The sequence below is a fragment of the Microcebus murinus genome, chromosome 17, assembly GCF_040939455.1.
Source record: "Microcebus murinus isolate Inina chromosome 17, M.murinus_Inina_mat1.0, whole genome shotgun sequence".
Taxonomy (NCBI): domain Eukaryota; kingdom Metazoa; phylum Chordata; class Mammalia; order Primates; family Cheirogaleidae; genus Microcebus; species Microcebus murinus.
In genome coordinates, this window is record NC_134120.1 from 12,875,407 (window position 1) to 12,894,555 (window position 19,149).

At 42.7% G+C, this 19,149-nt stretch overlaps 1 protein-coding gene across 1 annotated transcript in view; it reads right to left on the bottom strand.

Moving 5' to 3' along the window:
* Nucleotides 1-19,149, bottom strand: part of TNFRSF11A (TNF receptor superfamily member 11a) — a 55,183-nt gene that overhangs the window by 13,845 nt on the left and 22,189 nt on the right. The window contains exons 2-9 of the mRNA XM_020282237.2: nt 18,618-18,699; nt 17,326-17,451; nt 13,321-13,464; nt 9,949-10,042; nt 8,680-8,774; nt 7,315-7,428; nt 2,799-2,851; nt 238-1,015 (exon numbers count right to left, since the gene is read on the bottom strand). Coding sequence (XP_020137826.2) covers nt 238-1,015; nt 2,799-2,851; nt 7,315-7,428; nt 8,680-8,774; nt 9,949-10,042; nt 13,321-13,464; nt 17,326-17,451; nt 18,618-18,699 — 1,486 coding nt within the window. The remainder of the gene's footprint in view (nt 1-237; nt 1,016-2,798; nt 2,852-7,314; nt 7,429-8,679; nt 8,775-9,948; nt 10,043-13,320; nt 13,465-17,325; nt 17,452-18,617; nt 18,700-19,149) is intronic.

Genomic DNA, 19,149 nt, shown 5'->3' on the forward strand with positions numbered 1-19,149 from the left:
GTTGCTGGTCTCGAACTCCTGGCCCCAAACAATCCTCCACCCTTGGCCTCTTAAAGTGCCGGAATTATAGGTGTGAGACACCACACCAGCCTAAAGATGCTTAAGAGAAAACCCTCAAGTTGAATTTTTCCCATGCTAGTTTCCTCTTCCCTAAATGGCCTGTAATACCTGCCGCCAAACCCTGTGCCAAGAACAGGCCTTTCTGCTCAGAAGTGAGAGACCAGGAAAGTCACTTACCAGATGCAGGTGGCTGGTCACTGGGGGAGCCTCCAGACCCAGCACCTCCCCTCGTCGAGCTTGGAAGCCTCCCATCAGCCCCGTCCTGGGGCTGGTCTCCCCTCTCTGCCCCGCTGGCTACTTCTTCAGGGGGGAGGCCCATGCCATAGGCACACTGGGGCAAGGGTCCACATTTTGGGGAACCCATGAGGGGTTCATGGTCCTCCCTAGGAGGGTTCCCGCAGCCTGTGCAGCCATCTGCCGAGTTGGAGCTGGCTGCCCAGTGGGGGCAATTGCCACCCTCCACCTCTTTTTGCAAGTACTTTTCAGAGGCCACAGAAATCCATTCAGTCCTGCACAGGGGCTCCGTGAAGTTGCAGCTTTCTGAATCCACCATGCTCTCTGTCCCCGTGAAGCACTGGCTTAAACTGTCATTCTCCCCCACCTCCAGGGGCTCGGAGAAAGGGGGTGTGGATTTGCTTCCAGGCTGAGTCAGGAACAGTAAACAGTCTGGGGGCTGGGAGGGCCTGTCCATGTATTCGTCTTCCGTGGGAATCTGCTTGAAGGGGTCCCCGTCGGTCTCGGTCTTGCTGACCAAGGAGAGCATCCTGACGTCTTCGCCCTGTGCATAGGGACCACCTCCTGCACACGCTCCCCGACAGACTCCACTACCGTCTGGATAGCACATATCTTCTGGAAACGGCTTCTCCTCCAGAGTCAGCAGTAAGACACCTTCACACGCTTCGTGCTGACTAGAGGCTGCTGTGTGAGTGCTGATACAACTGTCACCTGAGGACTCCTGCCGATTTAAATTCAGAAGGCAGAGGCATTAATACCCAGAGTTACTAGAACATGTTTGGCTAAACACTGCTGAAAACGGTATTTATACTAATTATTTCCACCAAGGCAAGTACAGCTGGAACATTCACCAGGGCACTTTATTTATGTTATTTAAAATGACAGGCCGGGTATGGTGGCTCACAGCTGTAATCCTAGCACTCTGGGAGGCTGAGGCGGGTGGATCGCTCAAGGTCAGGAGTTCGAGACCAGCCTGACTGAGCAAGAGGGAGACCCCGTCTGTACTAAAAATAGAAACAAATTAATTGGACAACTAAAAATATCTAGAAAAAATTAGCCAGGCATGGTGGCACATGCCTGTAGTCCCAGCTACTCAGGAGACTGAGGCAGGAGAATTGCTTGAGACCAGGAGTTTGAGGTTGCTGTCAGCTAGGCTGACGCCATGGCACTCTAGCCCGGGCAACAGAGTGAGACTGTTTCAAAAAAAAAAAAAGAAAAGAAAAGAAAAAATAAAATTAAATTACAGAGTGCAAGAGAATCCTATAATGCCGTGGTCACCAATCCCTGGGCTGCGGACGGGTACTGGTCTGTGGCCTGTTAGGGACCCGGCCAGAGAGCTCTGCTGCCTTCTCCCAACCCCTGCAGGGGTGTGGAAAACGTGTCTTCCACGAAACCGGTCCCTGGTGCCACCAAGGTTGGGGGCTGCTGCTATAATGGAATACACCCAGAAACAAATGAATCTAGCTGCATTTCAAATAAATAGCATATTCACGTCTAAGCAAGGGGGAGAGCTAACCCAAATAAATTTTGAACACAATATTTTGACTATATACTCTCAATATAAATACAAAAACAAAAACAACTATAAACAAATATTGAACTCGATTCTGTAGCTCTGTGTTTTGCTATAACTCCAAAACTACTCTGTGTGCACTCTAGTATTGAGCAAATGAAGAAATATTTTGAGAATAATAGGAACTAGGTTTCATACTGCTGAGGAAGGAGAGATTCAGATATGGAAAACAAAAAGACCAGGATGAATCCTGTAGTGTTGGCACTGGAATTGGAGAAATCAGCTTGAGCTCCTGCTTTAAAATGTGTATATTTTTCTACCGAAGCAAGTAGATCTAAAGGATTTAATGGGATGCTTAATGAAATTTTAATATCAAAAATAGACTGGCTAACAGTATTGTACCACTGTTAAGTTTCTTGCTTTTGATAAATGCACTATGGTTATATGCAACAACATCCTTGTTCTTAAGAAATTCACAATGAAGTACTGAAGGACATAGTAACCCACTGTCTGCCATTCAGTCTAAAATGGTTCAAGACAAAACCGTACAGAGAGAGAGCAAATAATAAAGCAATGCGATAAAATGAATACTGGTGGGTCTGAGTATAGGGCACGTGGAAGGCCTTTCCACCACTTTTTTATAATTTTGAAGTTATGTTAAAGTAAAAAGTTACCAAATAACTACAGAGTCAAGGAAAGCTGCATCTTGTTCTTCCTAGAAATCTATACTAGACAATCAAAGATTGGTACTACAGAAATAACGCACTTACACAGAGATGACAAGTAGAATGAAAACCAAGAAAACGGGCATTTAGGATGAGCATGGCCTTGGGCTTTGGGTTGTTCTAAGGGGATCCATCTGGGAGTTGAGGTTTAATCACCACACACGGAAGTGCCCCTTGAGCCACGGGGCTCAATATAGGACTAATACGGCTAGATCAGCCTAACTGTGGAAAGTACTTAAAGGAGGCACTAAGGCTTTTAACTTTACCTTATTTCCACTTAGGCGGCCACAAGCCTCGTTGATCCAGTGCCACAAATTAGCTAGAAAAACAAAGCAAGGACAAAGACTTCATGTTATTATTTCCTATTTCTTTTTGTTAAAATACAGTTCATTGTGTATACTGAAGATATGCAACACGAGGTTATGGAACAAAAACAGTAGCACGGTTACCATAGTGAAACAAATTAACATATCCATCGTCTCACATAGTTACCTTATTATTTTTGTGTATGGCAAGATAGCTAAAATCTACAAATGCAGCAAAAATCCTGAATACAAGATCATTAACTACCATGCTCATGTTGTACTTTAGATTTCTAGACTTGCTCAGCCCACATATCTGCTACTTTGTATCTTTGACATCCCCTCATTTCTTTCCCCCTGCCCCTGGTAACCACTATTTTATTTTCTATCTCTGTATATTTTTCAAAAAAAAGATTATGCATATAAGGATTATACATATAAGGGAGATTATACATATAAGGGAGATCATGTGCTATTTTTCTGTGTCAGGCTCAGTAGTACTGACTGCTATGTCAGTCCAATATTATCTTTCAGCATTGTCCACTGCAAGCCTTTCAGTGAGTATTCCTGGGAGTAAAGCATTTAAAAATGAATCAACTCAATTTGAAGGGTATGAATGCATCTCACTCCTATCACAACAGAACTGCCCAAGTAAGGCAAGTGTAAGGCAAAGCATGATCCACTGAATACTCTGGGCACATGTGGGCTGTCAGAGCTGCTGTTATGACGACAGACATTCCCATTCCCATAGCAAGCTTTCTTTGATTGCCAGGGACTAGGCTAGACATCGTAGGGAACAAAGAAGACGTGTCTAAGACCGATTTTCTAGTTAACTAGCTCCAATGTATGTACAATAAAATCGAGGTATACGTGAAGGGCTGTCAGACCCTGCTGAATTCCAGCAGGTCCCCAGATCTTTTCCACTATCCTTGGTTGCTTCTCAGAAGAAAGAAGAATATGTTCTTTGGCATATACAAAGTACATCTCCATTAACTTTTATAAAATAGAAGTGATGAAACCTAAAAGGTCAAATCTATGAATTTATATTATCCCAAGATAAAATTTTATCCCACCTCTAATGAATATGTAAGGTTGTATCCACTATAAAGACTGAAGTTAGGAGTCATCAGTTCTCCATGGGAAGATAATCACAGTTCCTAATAACAGTAATGACATCTAACACATACTGAGCACTTAAGTGCACCGGGCGCTGGGCTGCGCAGTCTACACATAATCTCATTTATGCTATACACTATTATGTAACCTTGCACAGTTTATTTAACCCCTCTTAGCCTCAGTTTCTTCCTCACAAAATAAGGAAAATAATAGTGCCTACCGCACAGTGCTGTTGTGAAGATTTACTTAGCACATGTCAAATGCATATAGTGGTGCTGGCATATGATAACATGCACTATATGTTAGCTATTGCTATCATCATCATTCTTGCTGCTATTGTTTTGAAATTATATCACAGAAAAATTACTCCCAACAAAAAGACAGTAGCAGCTGTTTCCTTGTAGGAATCAGTCTAGATAATCACAAATGGTACTAAACAGAAATACTTGTACACAGAGGTGATAACCAGTCATAACTAACTTGATCATCACTCCCCGAGATAACTGCAAACGCCTTCCTGTCTGGTGCACCTGCGTCCAGTCTCCCTGCACCCCCGAGTCTGTGTGCTACCAAGCCTGAGTCTGTCCTCACTGCGCTCTACCGACACCTGCAGGCCTCCTCGTCTGGCCGTGCCTTCCTCTCCCGTGCCACCTCACCTGGCCCCCTGACTTTCTGCTATGGGTGCATTAGCCTCTTCAATCCCCTCAGCACAGCACATAAATTCCAACTGCCTTTCAGATCTCAGCTCGCCCATCTCCTCCTCTGGGAAGCCCCGGCTGACCCCAAGGGCGGGCAGACCCTCTGTCACCTGCTACCTGGTGCTGGGCACTTCCTGTCCGGTGCTCAGCTGCGTGCTGAGCGCTTTCCTGCCCACTGAGATGCTTCCTCCAGGAGGGTACTGGCTGTGTCTGTGCTATTCCATATTGAGACCTCAGTGCCAGGCCAGTGCCTGGTGGCCAATTAACACATGTGGATGAATGGATGAAGAGACAGCTAACCTTTCTTCTTTAATTATTCTTTTGATTGCCCAGTGTTACATTAGGCCATGTAATGGTAATAGAAATAGAAAGAAGATCTGCTGGGTGTTATGAAGTCTATGGATGTGATATGGGAGAACTGACCAAATCACAGCAAAGGAGATGGGGACAGTATCAACAAGTAAGCAACTGAAAATGGAAAAGGATGCTGAAACAACAGGTGCTTCAAAAGAGAATAATTTGGGCCAAGTGCAGTGGTTCACGCCTGCAATCCTAGCACTTCAGGAGGCCAAGGTGGGAGGATCGCTTGAGGCCAGGAGTTTGAGGTTGCAGTAAGCTATGATGATGTCACTGCACTCTAGCCCACGCAACAGAGTGAGACTCTGTCTCAAAAAAAAAAGAGAGAAAGAGAGAGAGAATGAAGTGAATATTAAACGATTAAGAACTATCTTTAAGAGGTGCTGGGAAAACTGGATAGCCACTTGTAGAAGGCTAAAGCAGGACCCACACCTTTCACCTCTCACAAAAATCAACTCAGGCTGGATAACAGACTTAAACCTAAGGTATGAAACTGTTAGAATTCTAGAGGAAAATGTTGGAAACACTCTCCTAGACATCAGCCTAGGCAAAGAGTTTATGAAGAATCCCCAAAGGCAATCATAGCAGCAACAAAAATAAATAAATGGGACATGATCAAACTAAAAAGCTTCTGCACAGCCAAAGAAATAGTCATGAAAGTAAACAACCTACAGAATGGGAGAAAATTTTTGCATCCTACGCATCTGATAAGGGACTGATAACTAGAATATACTTAGAACTCAAGAAAATCAGCAAGAAAAAATTAAATAACCCTATTAAAAAGTGGGCAAAGGACTGGAACAGAAACTTTTCTAAAGAAGACATAAGAATGGCCAACAAACATATGAAAAAATGCTCAACATCTCTAATCATCAGGGAAATGCAAATCAAAACCACAATGAGATATCACTTAACCCCAGTGAGAATGGCCTTTATCAAAAAGTCTCCAAGCAATAAATGCTGGCGTGGATGCGGATAGAGGAACACTCCTACACTACTGGTGGGACTGCAAACTAGTTCAACCTCTGTGGAAAGCAATAGGAGATACCTTAAAGCGATACAATGAATATCCCATTTGATCCAGCAATCCCATTGCTGGGCATCTATCCAAAAGATCCAATGACACTCTACAAAAAAGACACCTGCACCCGAATGTTTATAGCAGCACAATTCATAATTGCAAGGCTGTGGAAACAGCCCAAGTGCCCATCAATCCAAGAATGGATTAATAAAATGTAGTATATGTATACCATGGAGTACTATTCAGCTCTAAGAAACAACGGTGATATAGCACATCTTATATTTTCCTGGTTAGAGCTGGAACCCATACTACTAAGTGAAGCATCCCAAGAATGGAAAAACAAGCACCACATATACTCACCAGCAAACTGGTATTAACTGAGCAGCACCTAAGTGGACACATAGGTACTACAGTAATAGGGTATTGGGCAGGTGGGAGAGGGGAGGGGGCGTGGGTATATACATACATAATGAGTGAGATGTGCACCATCTGGGGGATGGTCACACTGGAAACTCAGACTTGTGGGGGGAGGGGTGGAAAGGGCATTTATTGAAACCTTAAAATCTGTACCCCCATAATATGCCGAAAGGAAAAAAAAGAAAGAAAAAAAAAAGAAATATCTTTAGGAAACCTAATAAAGCCTTGAATCTTTTTGTAAATATTAGTTAACTTTGTAGTATAATGCCAAACATGATGTGATATTTAAAGGCACCAACAATTTTTATGAGAAAATTATTCCCAAGAAATAAGACAACACTTTATTGTCCATTCTAAGAATAAGCACCTACATTTACTAAATATATAATTTTAGATTCACCTCATAAATCCAAAATCATAATTTCAGATTCACATTTCAAAGTAACACCCCAATCAAAACTTCCCCCTACCATTCATCTGAATATTCTGTCTACATTTTAAATGTGTACATTAAAAATTGGTGTATTATAGGATAAATGCCACCCCCCTGTATAATCAATGCTGCATCATCTATACAAGTTAAACAGAGCTTACAAATTGTCACTTTCCTGAATGCTAGAATATTCTTGTTTGCATATATACAAACAGACACAATGTTGGGTTTTGGGTGTTTGTTTTTGTTTTTGCTAGAGAACAGTAAGACATAAACGAGGTGTTTCACTTTAGTTTAAGTGCAACCACCTCAAGGCACTTATTTAAGCAGATCACCAAAGGTAGCCAGTAGACAATCTACTCATTTTCCAAAGCATTTACTAGAAATGTATCTATTTTCTTTAAGATTAATTTTCAAAAGCCACCATGCACACAATACCTGTTAGTGCTTTCCCTTTTTTCCTGTAGTAAACACCAAAGATGACAGCAGCAACTACTGCCACACATATGAAGAACAGCAGAATAATTAAACCGGGCAAGTAAATCTGGGGTTCTGTATTGGAAGAAAGAAAGAAATACAGCATTAGAGATTATTTGATTTTGCTAAGCTTAAAAACAAAACTCTGCAAATCAAACCCCAGAATCAAGGGTCTTGGTTTGGAATGAGCTAAGTAAGAAGCTCCCCAGCTCCGAATGGGTTTGTCAGCGTGCGCTCACACTCTGAGATTGGGACCCACAACCTAGCCCAGGCCTGGTCACTCTGCCTTCACCAGGCATGAGGTCACCCAGGGCCACTGTGATGTTTCTATTTTAGAACAATTCGAACTGCGCTCACCATGCTGCCCAGCTTCATCCTGGCTTAGCTCCAGGACCCCCCTCCCCAGGTGGATGCTCTGCAGGCAGAAAGAAGCCCTTTGTCCTATCTTGTTCCTAACAGCAACACCACACCAGGTCTTGCTGATCTTGAGAATGCAACCACAGTCACCCTGTGATGTATCCCCGCTGCTTCATCTATGACACAATATGGACTTGACCATTTTCTTCATCCCTCCTTGATTGCTTCATTGCCAGAACAATCTTCACATTATGAACTCGTGGTTTACTTGTTCTGGCATCCTGGACTCCTATCATTCCTCTCCTTTCTTTTTAAAAACAACCTTTTATTATTCCCTTAGTTATTTTTAATGTTATCTGCAAAATGGTCTTTTATAAACTGTGCTCTGATTGTATAACTTCATATCCAGAATGCTGTAAAGTCTTACTTGTCCCCAAAGTGTCAAATCTAAAACCCTGATTTTCTTGGTCAAAGCCCGTTCGTTAACCGTTATTCTGTGACCTGCATCAGAAAGGTCTTCTTGCCACTTAGGCCATCTCTTCCAATAACTGGACCCACCTTCGCACTGTCTCACCACGTGTCTTAACCATGGCTAAATGATAGATTTTCGATGACTTTGATGGTGGTCTCACTCACCCTGAGTAGCCAGTCTCCCACATTAACCATTGACTTTCTGTCAATCTTTGGAGCTGTACTTAAGATTAATTTCATCTACAAAGTGTTCCATAAATAACGATAGGTAGCTTTTATTAGCTATCCCCAATCCAATGTAGAAAATTATCAAGGAAACAACACTTGGAATTAAAATACTGATAAAAATGAAATACTGAGCTGACCACAGACAGGATGCAATGAAAAGGGAAGACAAACTCCTGCAGGGGAAGATCCAGCGTGTCATTCGGGCACGGTCCAGACGAGCTGACTATACTGGGGCACACCTGCCAACCAACAAGCTCTTTTAAAACATACCATTTGGTGGCTTTCTAGATGGCAGAGAAGAACTGCAAACCACATCTGATTTCTCCGTCCCAGGATGTTCTACTGTCTTTCCAAGGATGGTACAGCTGTGGGGGGGGGGGGGGGGAGTAGTTAAGTGCTTTGATTTTATATTCTTGCTTAAAACACACACACACACACACACACACACACACACACACACACACACGATAGCCTGCACTGGGTTGCCAGCTCTCTCTGGAGAGGAACCCACGTCTTCTTGGACCTTTGCATCTGCAGGGCCTTCCGGAGAAGGGCAGCACATCGCAAAGGTGGGAAAACTGGGTGAACAGAAGCAACCACTGCCTGTGTCCCTAAGAACTACTCTGGGAGTGTGGTCAACAAGAGAGTGGATCAGGGTCTTCAGTAAAGAACATTCCGGTAGCTTCAATAACCATGGCTAAGTGATACACTTTTGATGATTTTGATGATGCTTCTTTTGAAGTTGAAAAATGAAGAAAATTCTCTTCAGCATAAAACTCGCATGAGTGGATCAGAAAATAAACATTTAATACAGAATATACTGGGAACTGAAAGAATCATTACATGGATTTTTAGCATTCAACATCAAGCATGCAGTGAAAGGACACATATGACTGAAAAAGTACATATATGAGAAACTTCGTTATAAAATTATGTATTGCAAAAGACTAGAAACAACCTAAATGACTATCAACAGGGCACTTAACAAATCACAGCATATCTCTACAATGAAACACTCTACAGCTGTAAAAAGCTACAAAGATCTAGGTGAACTAATACAGAAAATACTTCAGGATATGTGAAAAAAAAACCCGAGGTGTTTATAGTCAGCATACAAACATTTATATAAACAGGAGGATTCTGCATACACATATACAACACACACACAAATGAGTGACGAATAAATAAACCAGTGATGTTGGGAAGTTGGGAAAAGTAGGAGTGGTTATTGAATGCTAATATATGTCATAAATCATTTTCAACTAAATAAGGTTAGAAAAAGGAAAAAAGAAGCTGCAATTGTAAGTCACAGACTACTGAATCTAAAATGTCACATAAAGTTCCCATCATGCATATCAGGTTGAAGAATTGGTTTGACTGGTTTATTTTCCCCACACTGAATTGACATTTTTCATTTTGAACATGGCTTTAAGAGGAAGCCTAACCCAATGAAATCCGTCTGTTTTCAACCCAGACGAGACAGTGGAGGTTGAGTTATTTAAAATCAGCAAAGTCTTTGGCTCCTCTGTTGTCACTTACTTGGTCCAGGGTTTGCATTTGTCCGTGGAAGAAAAGGTGTCTGAGAAGTAGCCTACACGGCAAGGCTTGCACACTGTGTCCTTGTTGAGCTGCACTGTCAAAAAAAAAGAAAACAAAACAAAACAAAAAGGACACTTAGAGATCAGCCAGGATGACATTCCAGAAACCCAGAGATGAGGAGCTTCCCCTCTCTTGCTCCTTGTCTCTCCATTCCTGCTCTCGGTACCCAGGTCTAATTGCTTCAGCCTCTGCTGGCTTGTGCCAGTGAAGTAGTTCTGCCACCAGTAGTGAGTTACAAACTGTGTTCAGAAAGGCAACTCACTCACTGCCGGGCCACTAACATCGGTATTTGAGGTCCAGGTCCAGCTAGCTCTGGTCCTGACCCTTTGCTGTTCAGAGCCACTGCCCTGCACCCCCACCTTGTTTCCTAGTCTGGGAGCCTGTGCCCATCACTCCAGCTGCCCACCTCCTGTTTTCCCCAGGCACCTGGCTGCTGGCCCCTTTCTGCCTTGCTGGCTTACACGAGCCTTCATCTGCAGGGGAAGGCAGCCCCATTACTGCTGTTAAGGGTAAACTTATTGTCCTGACCCCTTCTGGTGAGCTTAATCTCAGTATGAGTGTTGACGTGTGAACAAAGTTTTCTCAATTAAAAAAAAAAAAAAAGGAACCCTGCCAGTCTCTTTCTCTGAAACCAAGGGCTGGTATCAAACTTTTTCTGTAAAGGGCCATACAGTAAATATCTGAGGCTTTGTAGGCCTTACAGTCTCTGCTGCAACTACCTGTAGTACAAAAGCAGTCACAGACAATATGTTAAAAAAAAAAAAAAGAATGTGGCTGGGTGCTCCCATAAAACTATTTATGAACACAAGTGGTGGAATAGATTTTGGAGCCCTGCCTTGATCCACAGGGCTGAAAGCAGGAGTTGATCCCGGTTAGTAAGCTTAACTCTCACATTCCTCATAAACTATGTTATCAAACATGGGGTGTCTCAGGTCTCCTATGTCTACTGGTTCTATTGTAGCAGCATGTGATGACCCTTTAGTGAGCCCAGTGGGGAACACAGGCCACCATGATATTATAATCAGGCTATTGGCTGGAGCCCAAACCACAAATTACTCCTGAAATCAGTAGCAATTCTGATTTATTTTCATGAATAAAACACGAAAATAAGGAATTAAATTTTCTTTGTACAAAGTCAGGTAGAAGTACATTCCCGATTTCTGCAATTTGGCTCAATGAGGAAGGTACCCGCTACCTTAATCTAACATCTTAATTTGCCTTGAAACTATACTCACAAAAGCTCAGTTAATGTCTATTAATAATAACTCATTTTAATTCAAACAGCTTTTTAAAAGATGAACACAATGTAGAAGGTTCTGAGAAGCCCTCAAAAAGAGGGCTAAGGCATATAAAAGGTTAAGGGCATTCATTTTCATACATTTGACTTCCACATGACTCTTTGGGAATACTGACCTGCCAAAAACACCCTGTAGGCTCTCCTCTCCTTTCTCCCTTTCACAATCTCACTTTATGAAAGAAAGTACACTTGTTATCCACCCCAAATCCTGCTATGATACCAAACAAAATGACAAGCCGAAATATTGGTATTGGCAAATCTCTTGCATTTAGAGCACCCTGGTACAGATTCTATTTTTCTCTATCTATTAAAGGCAAAAGTAAGGAAACAGAAATGGGGCATTTGGGACAAGGTTGAATTGTCCTGAATTCAAATATACTGCAAGGTGGGGCAGGAGTGAAATTGTCATTCATCTACCTCTTCACTGCTATCCTCCACCTGCTGTCAAAGAATGCATCACTTCCAAAGGTGCAAGGCAGAGAGGACATCCATCAGAAACCTGGATGTGACATGCAGGTGACAAACTTGAGGAAAGGCTCTGGGCCTTGTCCATCTTAGAATCAGAATTCAGAGGGAGTTGACTATAATGGGGAGATTTATTTTAATAATTAAAAAAATCAAGTCAGACTTTTTCCAAGAGAAAGCATGTTTGGTTCAGTCAAGGCATTTCATAATAAGGACTGTCAGTTAGACTCTGTCATGGACATACTCCTCAATATGGATTGAAATGAATAATATTTTAATTCTTCCAACTCTGTCCAAGTATATTGGGTTAAAACTAGGTGCCTCTAATTGAATGATTAATGATTATAAATAATCACTTGTTATGTCTTGAAAAACCTGCTTTGTTATACCTCCTAGAAGTTGGGAAAGCAAATGACACTAAGAAATACTTTTTGTAAGTCAAAGGGATTTCTATTTTTTTACTTTCAACAAAATTAAGGACTGAATTAAGTTCTCCACTGATAGATCATTAAAAATAACTTCTGTTATCACATCACTAGGTGATCTTAGACATATAAGTCGGAAGGTAACTAAAGAATTGAAGGATACTCCTATAACAAAAGTCTCTCCTTTAGCAATAATATCAACCATGAATATATGAATTGGAAAAAAATCCCACTCATTATAAAGTTCAAAAAGCTTTTACTTTTATGATTATAATATAGCAAAATAGAATATATTTATTTTTGACCAACTGTGACAGCTCGGTCTAGAAGAAATGTTTTCAAGCCTGAGAACCTTGAGTCATAGCACAAGGTTTCTAAAAACTAACATTTCAAATAAGGGTATATTTTTAATGTAAATGAATATGAAAGACTGGTTAGTAAAAGATCTCTAAGCATAAAAATATATTAGGATGAAATTCTGTGGGGAAGATGGAATGGATACAAATCAAAGGAGAGAAGAGAATCTGTAAAACTTCCAACAGTTATGTACAATCAGTGCATTTTATAATGAATGATGGTGGGTATCAAATTGCTAGGGTGTTTAGATTGCATTATTTTTTAAAGCGTTACTGCTGTTACAATTCCCTAGTAACTAATCCTTAGCAACTGTTTAAATTTGTAATAAAAAAGTGCAGATGTCAACTTAAAAATGTGCCTGGGGGTGGGAGGAGGGTGAGGGTTGCATGGTTTCTTCAAAATTCTAATAAGGGAGTGGGCAATTTTTTTAAAAGTTTGACCACCCCTATACTATCCTATTCCCTCCTAAGTGGGGACCCCAGGGTTTCAGAGATAGAGGAGCCCCAGAGACAGTGGCAAGTGAGTGACAAGGGCACGCGTGCCGACTGCTCACATGCCTTTCGAAGAGTCTAGGCCAGAGAGGCATTCTCAGGTTTTGCTTGTGCCTGCACCGTGGGGAAAACTAAGGGGTCCCCTCGGGTTCCTGCAGTGCCACGTGGCGCCCCGGGGTGTTAACGACGCTGTTACTAAAGCTGTCTCCAAGCAAAGCTCGCTTTGCCCTAACTGCAGGGTTCCGGGAGGGCGACACGCGCACAAACCCAACCGTACGCGGGTGCTGGGCGCCCAGGCCCGGCGCGCACTCGGTGTTGCGGCGGCAGCACTCGCAGTCCTGGCTCCAGTGGTACCCGGCCATGCAGGCGCAGCGCCGCGGGGCCGTGCGGTTGCCGGGGTCCACGGCCACCAGGGCCTTGCCTGCGGGAGACAAGAGACAGGTCAGTGGCGGCCACGTCGCGCAGCTGTCCAACACCCCGGCCTGGCCCGGAGCACCCAGACAGGCCGCCAGGCTCGCTCACAGCATGAATCACCAAGGACATGCTGTTTAGGGAACTCCCAAGTTCCTCCTGGCACTTCCTGAGTTGGCACCAACCCGTCCCAGGAGGTTTTTTTTTTTCTCTCTCTGATAATTAAGAGTTTTGTGGGCTTTTAAAAAAGTCAATTTGCATGTTGGTAGGACGATAAGAACGAGGGAATTTATGATCGCTGAATGTTTTGGCTCATGCAGGATAGTCAGACAGAGTACACAGCTCCTTGGTGTTTAGTATAATCAATTCGAATGTCACAGGTCTCCTTAACACCAATACTAGATCCGACCTAAGAGAATGGGGTTTCTGGAGATGTGGGATTCATTTTGGGATCCTTCAGGATCCCGGTGAGAACGGGAGTCACGGTGTGGTGAGGTAAGCGAGGAAAACCCACAAGTGGCCCCAGATGACATGCTTGGGAATCACTGTCCCCAAACACTTGGGATCAGGCGTTTGTCTCTTTTTGCACAACACATAGCAAAATGCTCATCTTCTTACTCTAGATCTCCTGTCCCCTTTCAGTTCTGTTGTAAATTACACACACACACACACACACACACACACACACACACATACACACACACACACACACACACAGAGTCAATCCTCATCATTCGCAGATTCATGCTTGCAAATTCACCTAGTGGATGAAAGTTATTTGTAACCTCAGAATCAATACTCTGGGCACTTTGCGGTCACTCATGGATGAGCCCAGAACCGTGTAAATTTTGAGTCTCTCCACACTCAGGTCCCTAACTGGCATTAAACCAGGTGACGCCCTGCCTTCTCGTTTCAGCTCTCGTACTGTAGATAAGTGTCCTTCGTCCAGTCTATCCTCTGGTGCCATGTTTTTCTCATTTCTTTTTCTTTTTGTTGGTGATTTCCCTGTGTAAAACAACCCCCAAGAGCAGTGCTGAAGTGCTTTCTAGTGTTCCTGAGAGGAAGGAGGCCCTGACGTGCCTTGCAGCGAAAACACATGTGCTAAATAAACTTTGTTCAGGCGTGAGTTACAGCGCTGTTGGCTGTGAGTGCCGAGTGCTAACGAATCGACTCTACATATCACATAGGTGTCTTTAAACAGAAACACACATGAAACAAGGTTATGTGTAGATCAGTGGATGAAAATATTGTGACAGGAACCTAACCTAAGCCTGTATTTCCCCTAGGAGCAACGGTTCAGGATTTGCTAATTCAGTGTTTGTGGTGACTTTACAGAACATAACTACTGTGAATAACAAGAGCCCACTGCACATACACACATGATACAAAATGGCAACGCATTTAAAACAGACCTGATAGCCCTGTAGGACTCCGTCTCACCTGGACTGTCCAAATGGTCCTAGTACCTTCTATTTTAGTACTTACAGGAGTTCCAAGGGAAAAAACAAACCAGAAATCTGCTCCCCCCTTCATTGTCTCAAGTTACAGCCAGCAGGGAGGGGACAGTTCCTATTTCTGCTCATATTAGACTCACACATGGTGAACCTGGAGACGTCCCCATGCCCTTCAGCGCCCACTTTCCAAGGCCCAGGTCAGCTTTGCAGCCCCAAGGCCAAAATGCAGAAACATATACCTAACACATGGGGACACATATAATAGACACATGCCACTTTTCAGGAAAATTCTAAGTACTCCCAGGATCCCACACAAATGTAAGTGAATATAAGCCTGTGGGGTGATGAGTAATTTTGACATGTTTTAAAATATCTTAATACATCGGGTTTTAATCAATGTTGGCAGTAGACAGAATGAATCTTTATTTCCAAGAGACAGCAATGAGTCAAGGTCATTACTAAGCAGTGGGAAATAAAAACTACTTGATCAGATGCTTCTGCTCAGTGGAGTTTCCACGTTACCTTCTCCAGCCAAAATCTGCCAGCTATCTCTAGTCCATTAGAAAAATTATGGTGTTAAAAACGATACTCAGTTCCTAGTTCTGTCCAATAAAAAAAAAATCTATAAATAAGGACCAGTCCAGTAGCAAGGAGTCTCCCTAGTACCAGGCTGAGGTCACTAAATAAAATGTTTCACGAAAAGCCATCAGGAATATTCTGCGTTTCCTCTATGCACTGCACTTCAGGGTAACAAAGAGTTGATGGGGAAAGTGTCTCTTTCTAATGCATGCCAGCCAATAAATGAAGAAGAAATAAGAGAATGAGAACATCAACTTTCTGCATCCCCTAATAAAAATGGATCCATGGCCGGGCGCGGTGGCTCACGCCTGTAATCCTAGCTCTTGGGAGGCCGAGGCGGGCGGATTGCTCAAGGTCAGGAGTTCAAAACCACCCTGAGCAAGAGCAAGACCCCGTCTCTACTATAAATAGAAAGAAATTAATTGGCCAACTGATATATATATATAATTAGCCGGGCATGGTGGCGCATGCCTGTAGTCCCAGCTACTCGGGAGGCTGAGGCAGAAGGATCGCTTGAGCCCAGGAGTTTGAGGTTGCTGTGAGCTAGACTGACGCCACGGCACTCACTCTAGCCTGGACAACAAAGCGAGACTCTGTCTCAAAAAAAAAAAAAATGGATCCAGACCATGCTCATTAGCAGCTGCTAACATCACAAAGAGAGACAGCAATTGTTATATGACCCCAACATTATATCTAAGAACTGTATTATGTGTGGAGTTTTGCCAAAAACAAAACAGAACAAAAAGAAAGCACAATGTGATTGGCTTTCTATATCTAACAACCAATTTACAGGAAATACAGGGGACAGAAGAATATGTTAAATGACACCAAGGGAACGCAACTGGCAAAATCCAGATTGTGGAAGCTCCATGGGACAAACAATGTGGGTTCTTCAACAAATAAACCAAACGGAAAAAGGAAAAAAACAACAGAGAAAGGAACCTCTAGCTTAAGAAGCTTCAGAGATGTATTTTGATCCTGATTCCTATGAATAAATTATAATTAAAAAAACATTTGAGGCAAAAAAGTTATGACATTCTGGTAAGGAGATGAAACTGCAGAGTTAATAAAACATTTATAGTTTAGGAAAAAGGTGTAAGAGTCAGAAGATACGGTTTTGAGTCCTGCTTCTCATCTGTTAACCTTGGAGAATTTATTCAACCTCTCTAAGTCTCAGTTTATCCAACTATAAAATAGGTTAATTATGGAGACCTCACAAGGTTTTAGGAAAGAAAGCATGTGGGAACATTGTAGAAACATTGTGTCAACTGTAAGATGTGTTCCATGATTAAACTGCAATATGAACACATTCTAGAACAAACATTCTAAGTGAAGACTTTTAACACAGGGCTTCAGGGGTCTAAAACACATCCTTCTGGGGCTTTTTAGTCAGAGCTTCTTCCTCTGCTCCCCAAAAGAAACATCATAGGCTGTATCTAAAAATGTGTATGTAGAAGAGGAGATCAGGCCGGTGTAGTGGCTCATGCCTGTAATCCTGGCACTCTGGGAGGCCAAGGAAGGAGGCTCGCTGAAGGTCAGGAGTTCAAAACCAGCCTGAGCAAAAGCGAGACCTTGTCTCTGCTAAAAATAGAAAAATGAGCCAGGTGTGGCACGCGCCTGTAGTCCCAGCTACTTGGAAGGGTGAGGCAGAGAATCGTTTGAGTCCAGGAGTTTGATGTTGATGTGAGCGAGGCTGATGCCACAGCACTCTACTCAGGACAACAGAATAAGACACTGTCTCAAAAAAAAAAAAAAAAAAGAAAGAGGAGATCAGACGGACAAAAGACAAACATTGGGTTTCCACCCTTCTCACTGACACATTGGTGTCACCAACTCACCTGTGTCACAAACTTTATGCAGCAAGCATTTATCTTCTTCATTCCAGGTGTCCAAGTACTCGTCCCGGCCACAGGGCAGACATACACTGTCAGAGGTAGTAGTGCACTTAGAAGACATGTACTTTCCTTAAATTGGAAGGGGAAAAATGTACCAATCAAAAAACAAAAACCAAACAACACAAAGCAAAATGACAACAAGAATAGCACCAATCTATTGGACCCACTTTCATGCCCATGATCCCAGGAAGCCCCGGAAGACGATGTGACATGTGAGACGAGGCCACAGCGCATGGTCCATGTGGCACCCCGGCTCCTCAGCTGGCTACATACCCTGCCTGGGTTGCTGAGCCTGCGGTCATAGCAGTCTCTCAATTCTTCCAAGTAAAAGACCAACCACTCTTTGCACCCAAAAACTCTGCTAAGGAGTAGAGCTATGATTTTAAATTAGGGCATGCAAAACTTGAGGGGTTCCCTGGAGGGGGGCTAAGCAAAAGGAACTTCATTACCCCTCTCCCCCTCCCATTTTCAAACTCCCCCCTGCTTTCAATCTGGGTAGTTCACTTCTTGTGTCCTACACACGCTATGGGCTCATGGTTAACTTGGTTTGACTAACAATCTGTCTCACACACATGCTTTAAAAAAACACTGGATCTTGGTTCTGCACATCCAAGAAATATTTGTAGCTGAAATATCCAAAGGGTCTTGTTATAAGGTAACCTGCCCATCTCTCCCCTCCCCAGAACAAAGAACTGGGGACGTCACCGTCACCGGGGCAGCAGAAATACTTGGCCACACGCCTGGCAGAGCGGCTTTGGGGAAAGTGGTGGCCAGGCCACCTTCTGTTCCTCTGCAAGCATGTGGGAGAAGGTCTGATAAGAGCTTCAGCAATTTTCAGCAGCAACAATTCCAGTAGGGTTATTCCAAAATAAAATGTCCAGGAAAACAATTTTAACCAAGAGTGGCATTTTACATTTTGAGAGTTTGAATCATAAAGTGCTAAAATATGGTTTTAAGAAAACTTCTTGCTGTCTCAGGAAATAGTGTTTTAGAAAATTGTGTTTTAGTACAAATTAAGTACTGGTTTCTATAACTGCTTTTGATCTTTAAGTGATTTTATTTTCTTGAGAACAAAAAAAAGTGTTGTCTTTTTAGTGACAGACAATACCACTTGCCACTGCCATGAAAAGTCTATCCAATTTCTTTTTTCATCTGGCATGACAGAAAAAAAAAAAGTAACAATGAAAGCCTCACCCACTTTTGAGGGGCAGGGAGCGGCGCAGAAGCAGGTGTACCTGGTTCGCATTTGCTGCAGCATCGCCCTAGACGCTCGTAACGCCTCTCGCTGGGACACAGAGGAGAGAGCTGCACGGTCACCTGAAAAGAACAGCGACATCAGCGATTACACACAAGTTCTTTCTGGATAAAATAAAAAATGAATCACCAAATTGCATTTCTATAAAGCATAAGAAAATACCATAAAACAGTTCTGAAACCGCTCTAATGTAATATCACATCCAAAAATGTCACGTTCCTATTCCTGCCCATTTCCCCCTAAGAATGTATAAAACCAACATTTTAGCCCAGGGCTGGAAACCTGTTTTAAGCATGAAAACCCATTTAAATAGTTAAAACCATTTCAGTAGCGCTCGTGGTAATTTGATGGATTAAGGGAAATATACAAATTATACACCGAAAGTTAAAAAACCGGCTTTGCGCAAGCCACAAACAAAACTGGTCCCACTACTCCGGAGTCAGGTGGTGGACAATACATTCAGTCTGCTTTGGTCACGAAACCATAGGAACAGAATGACGCTCTGTAGTATG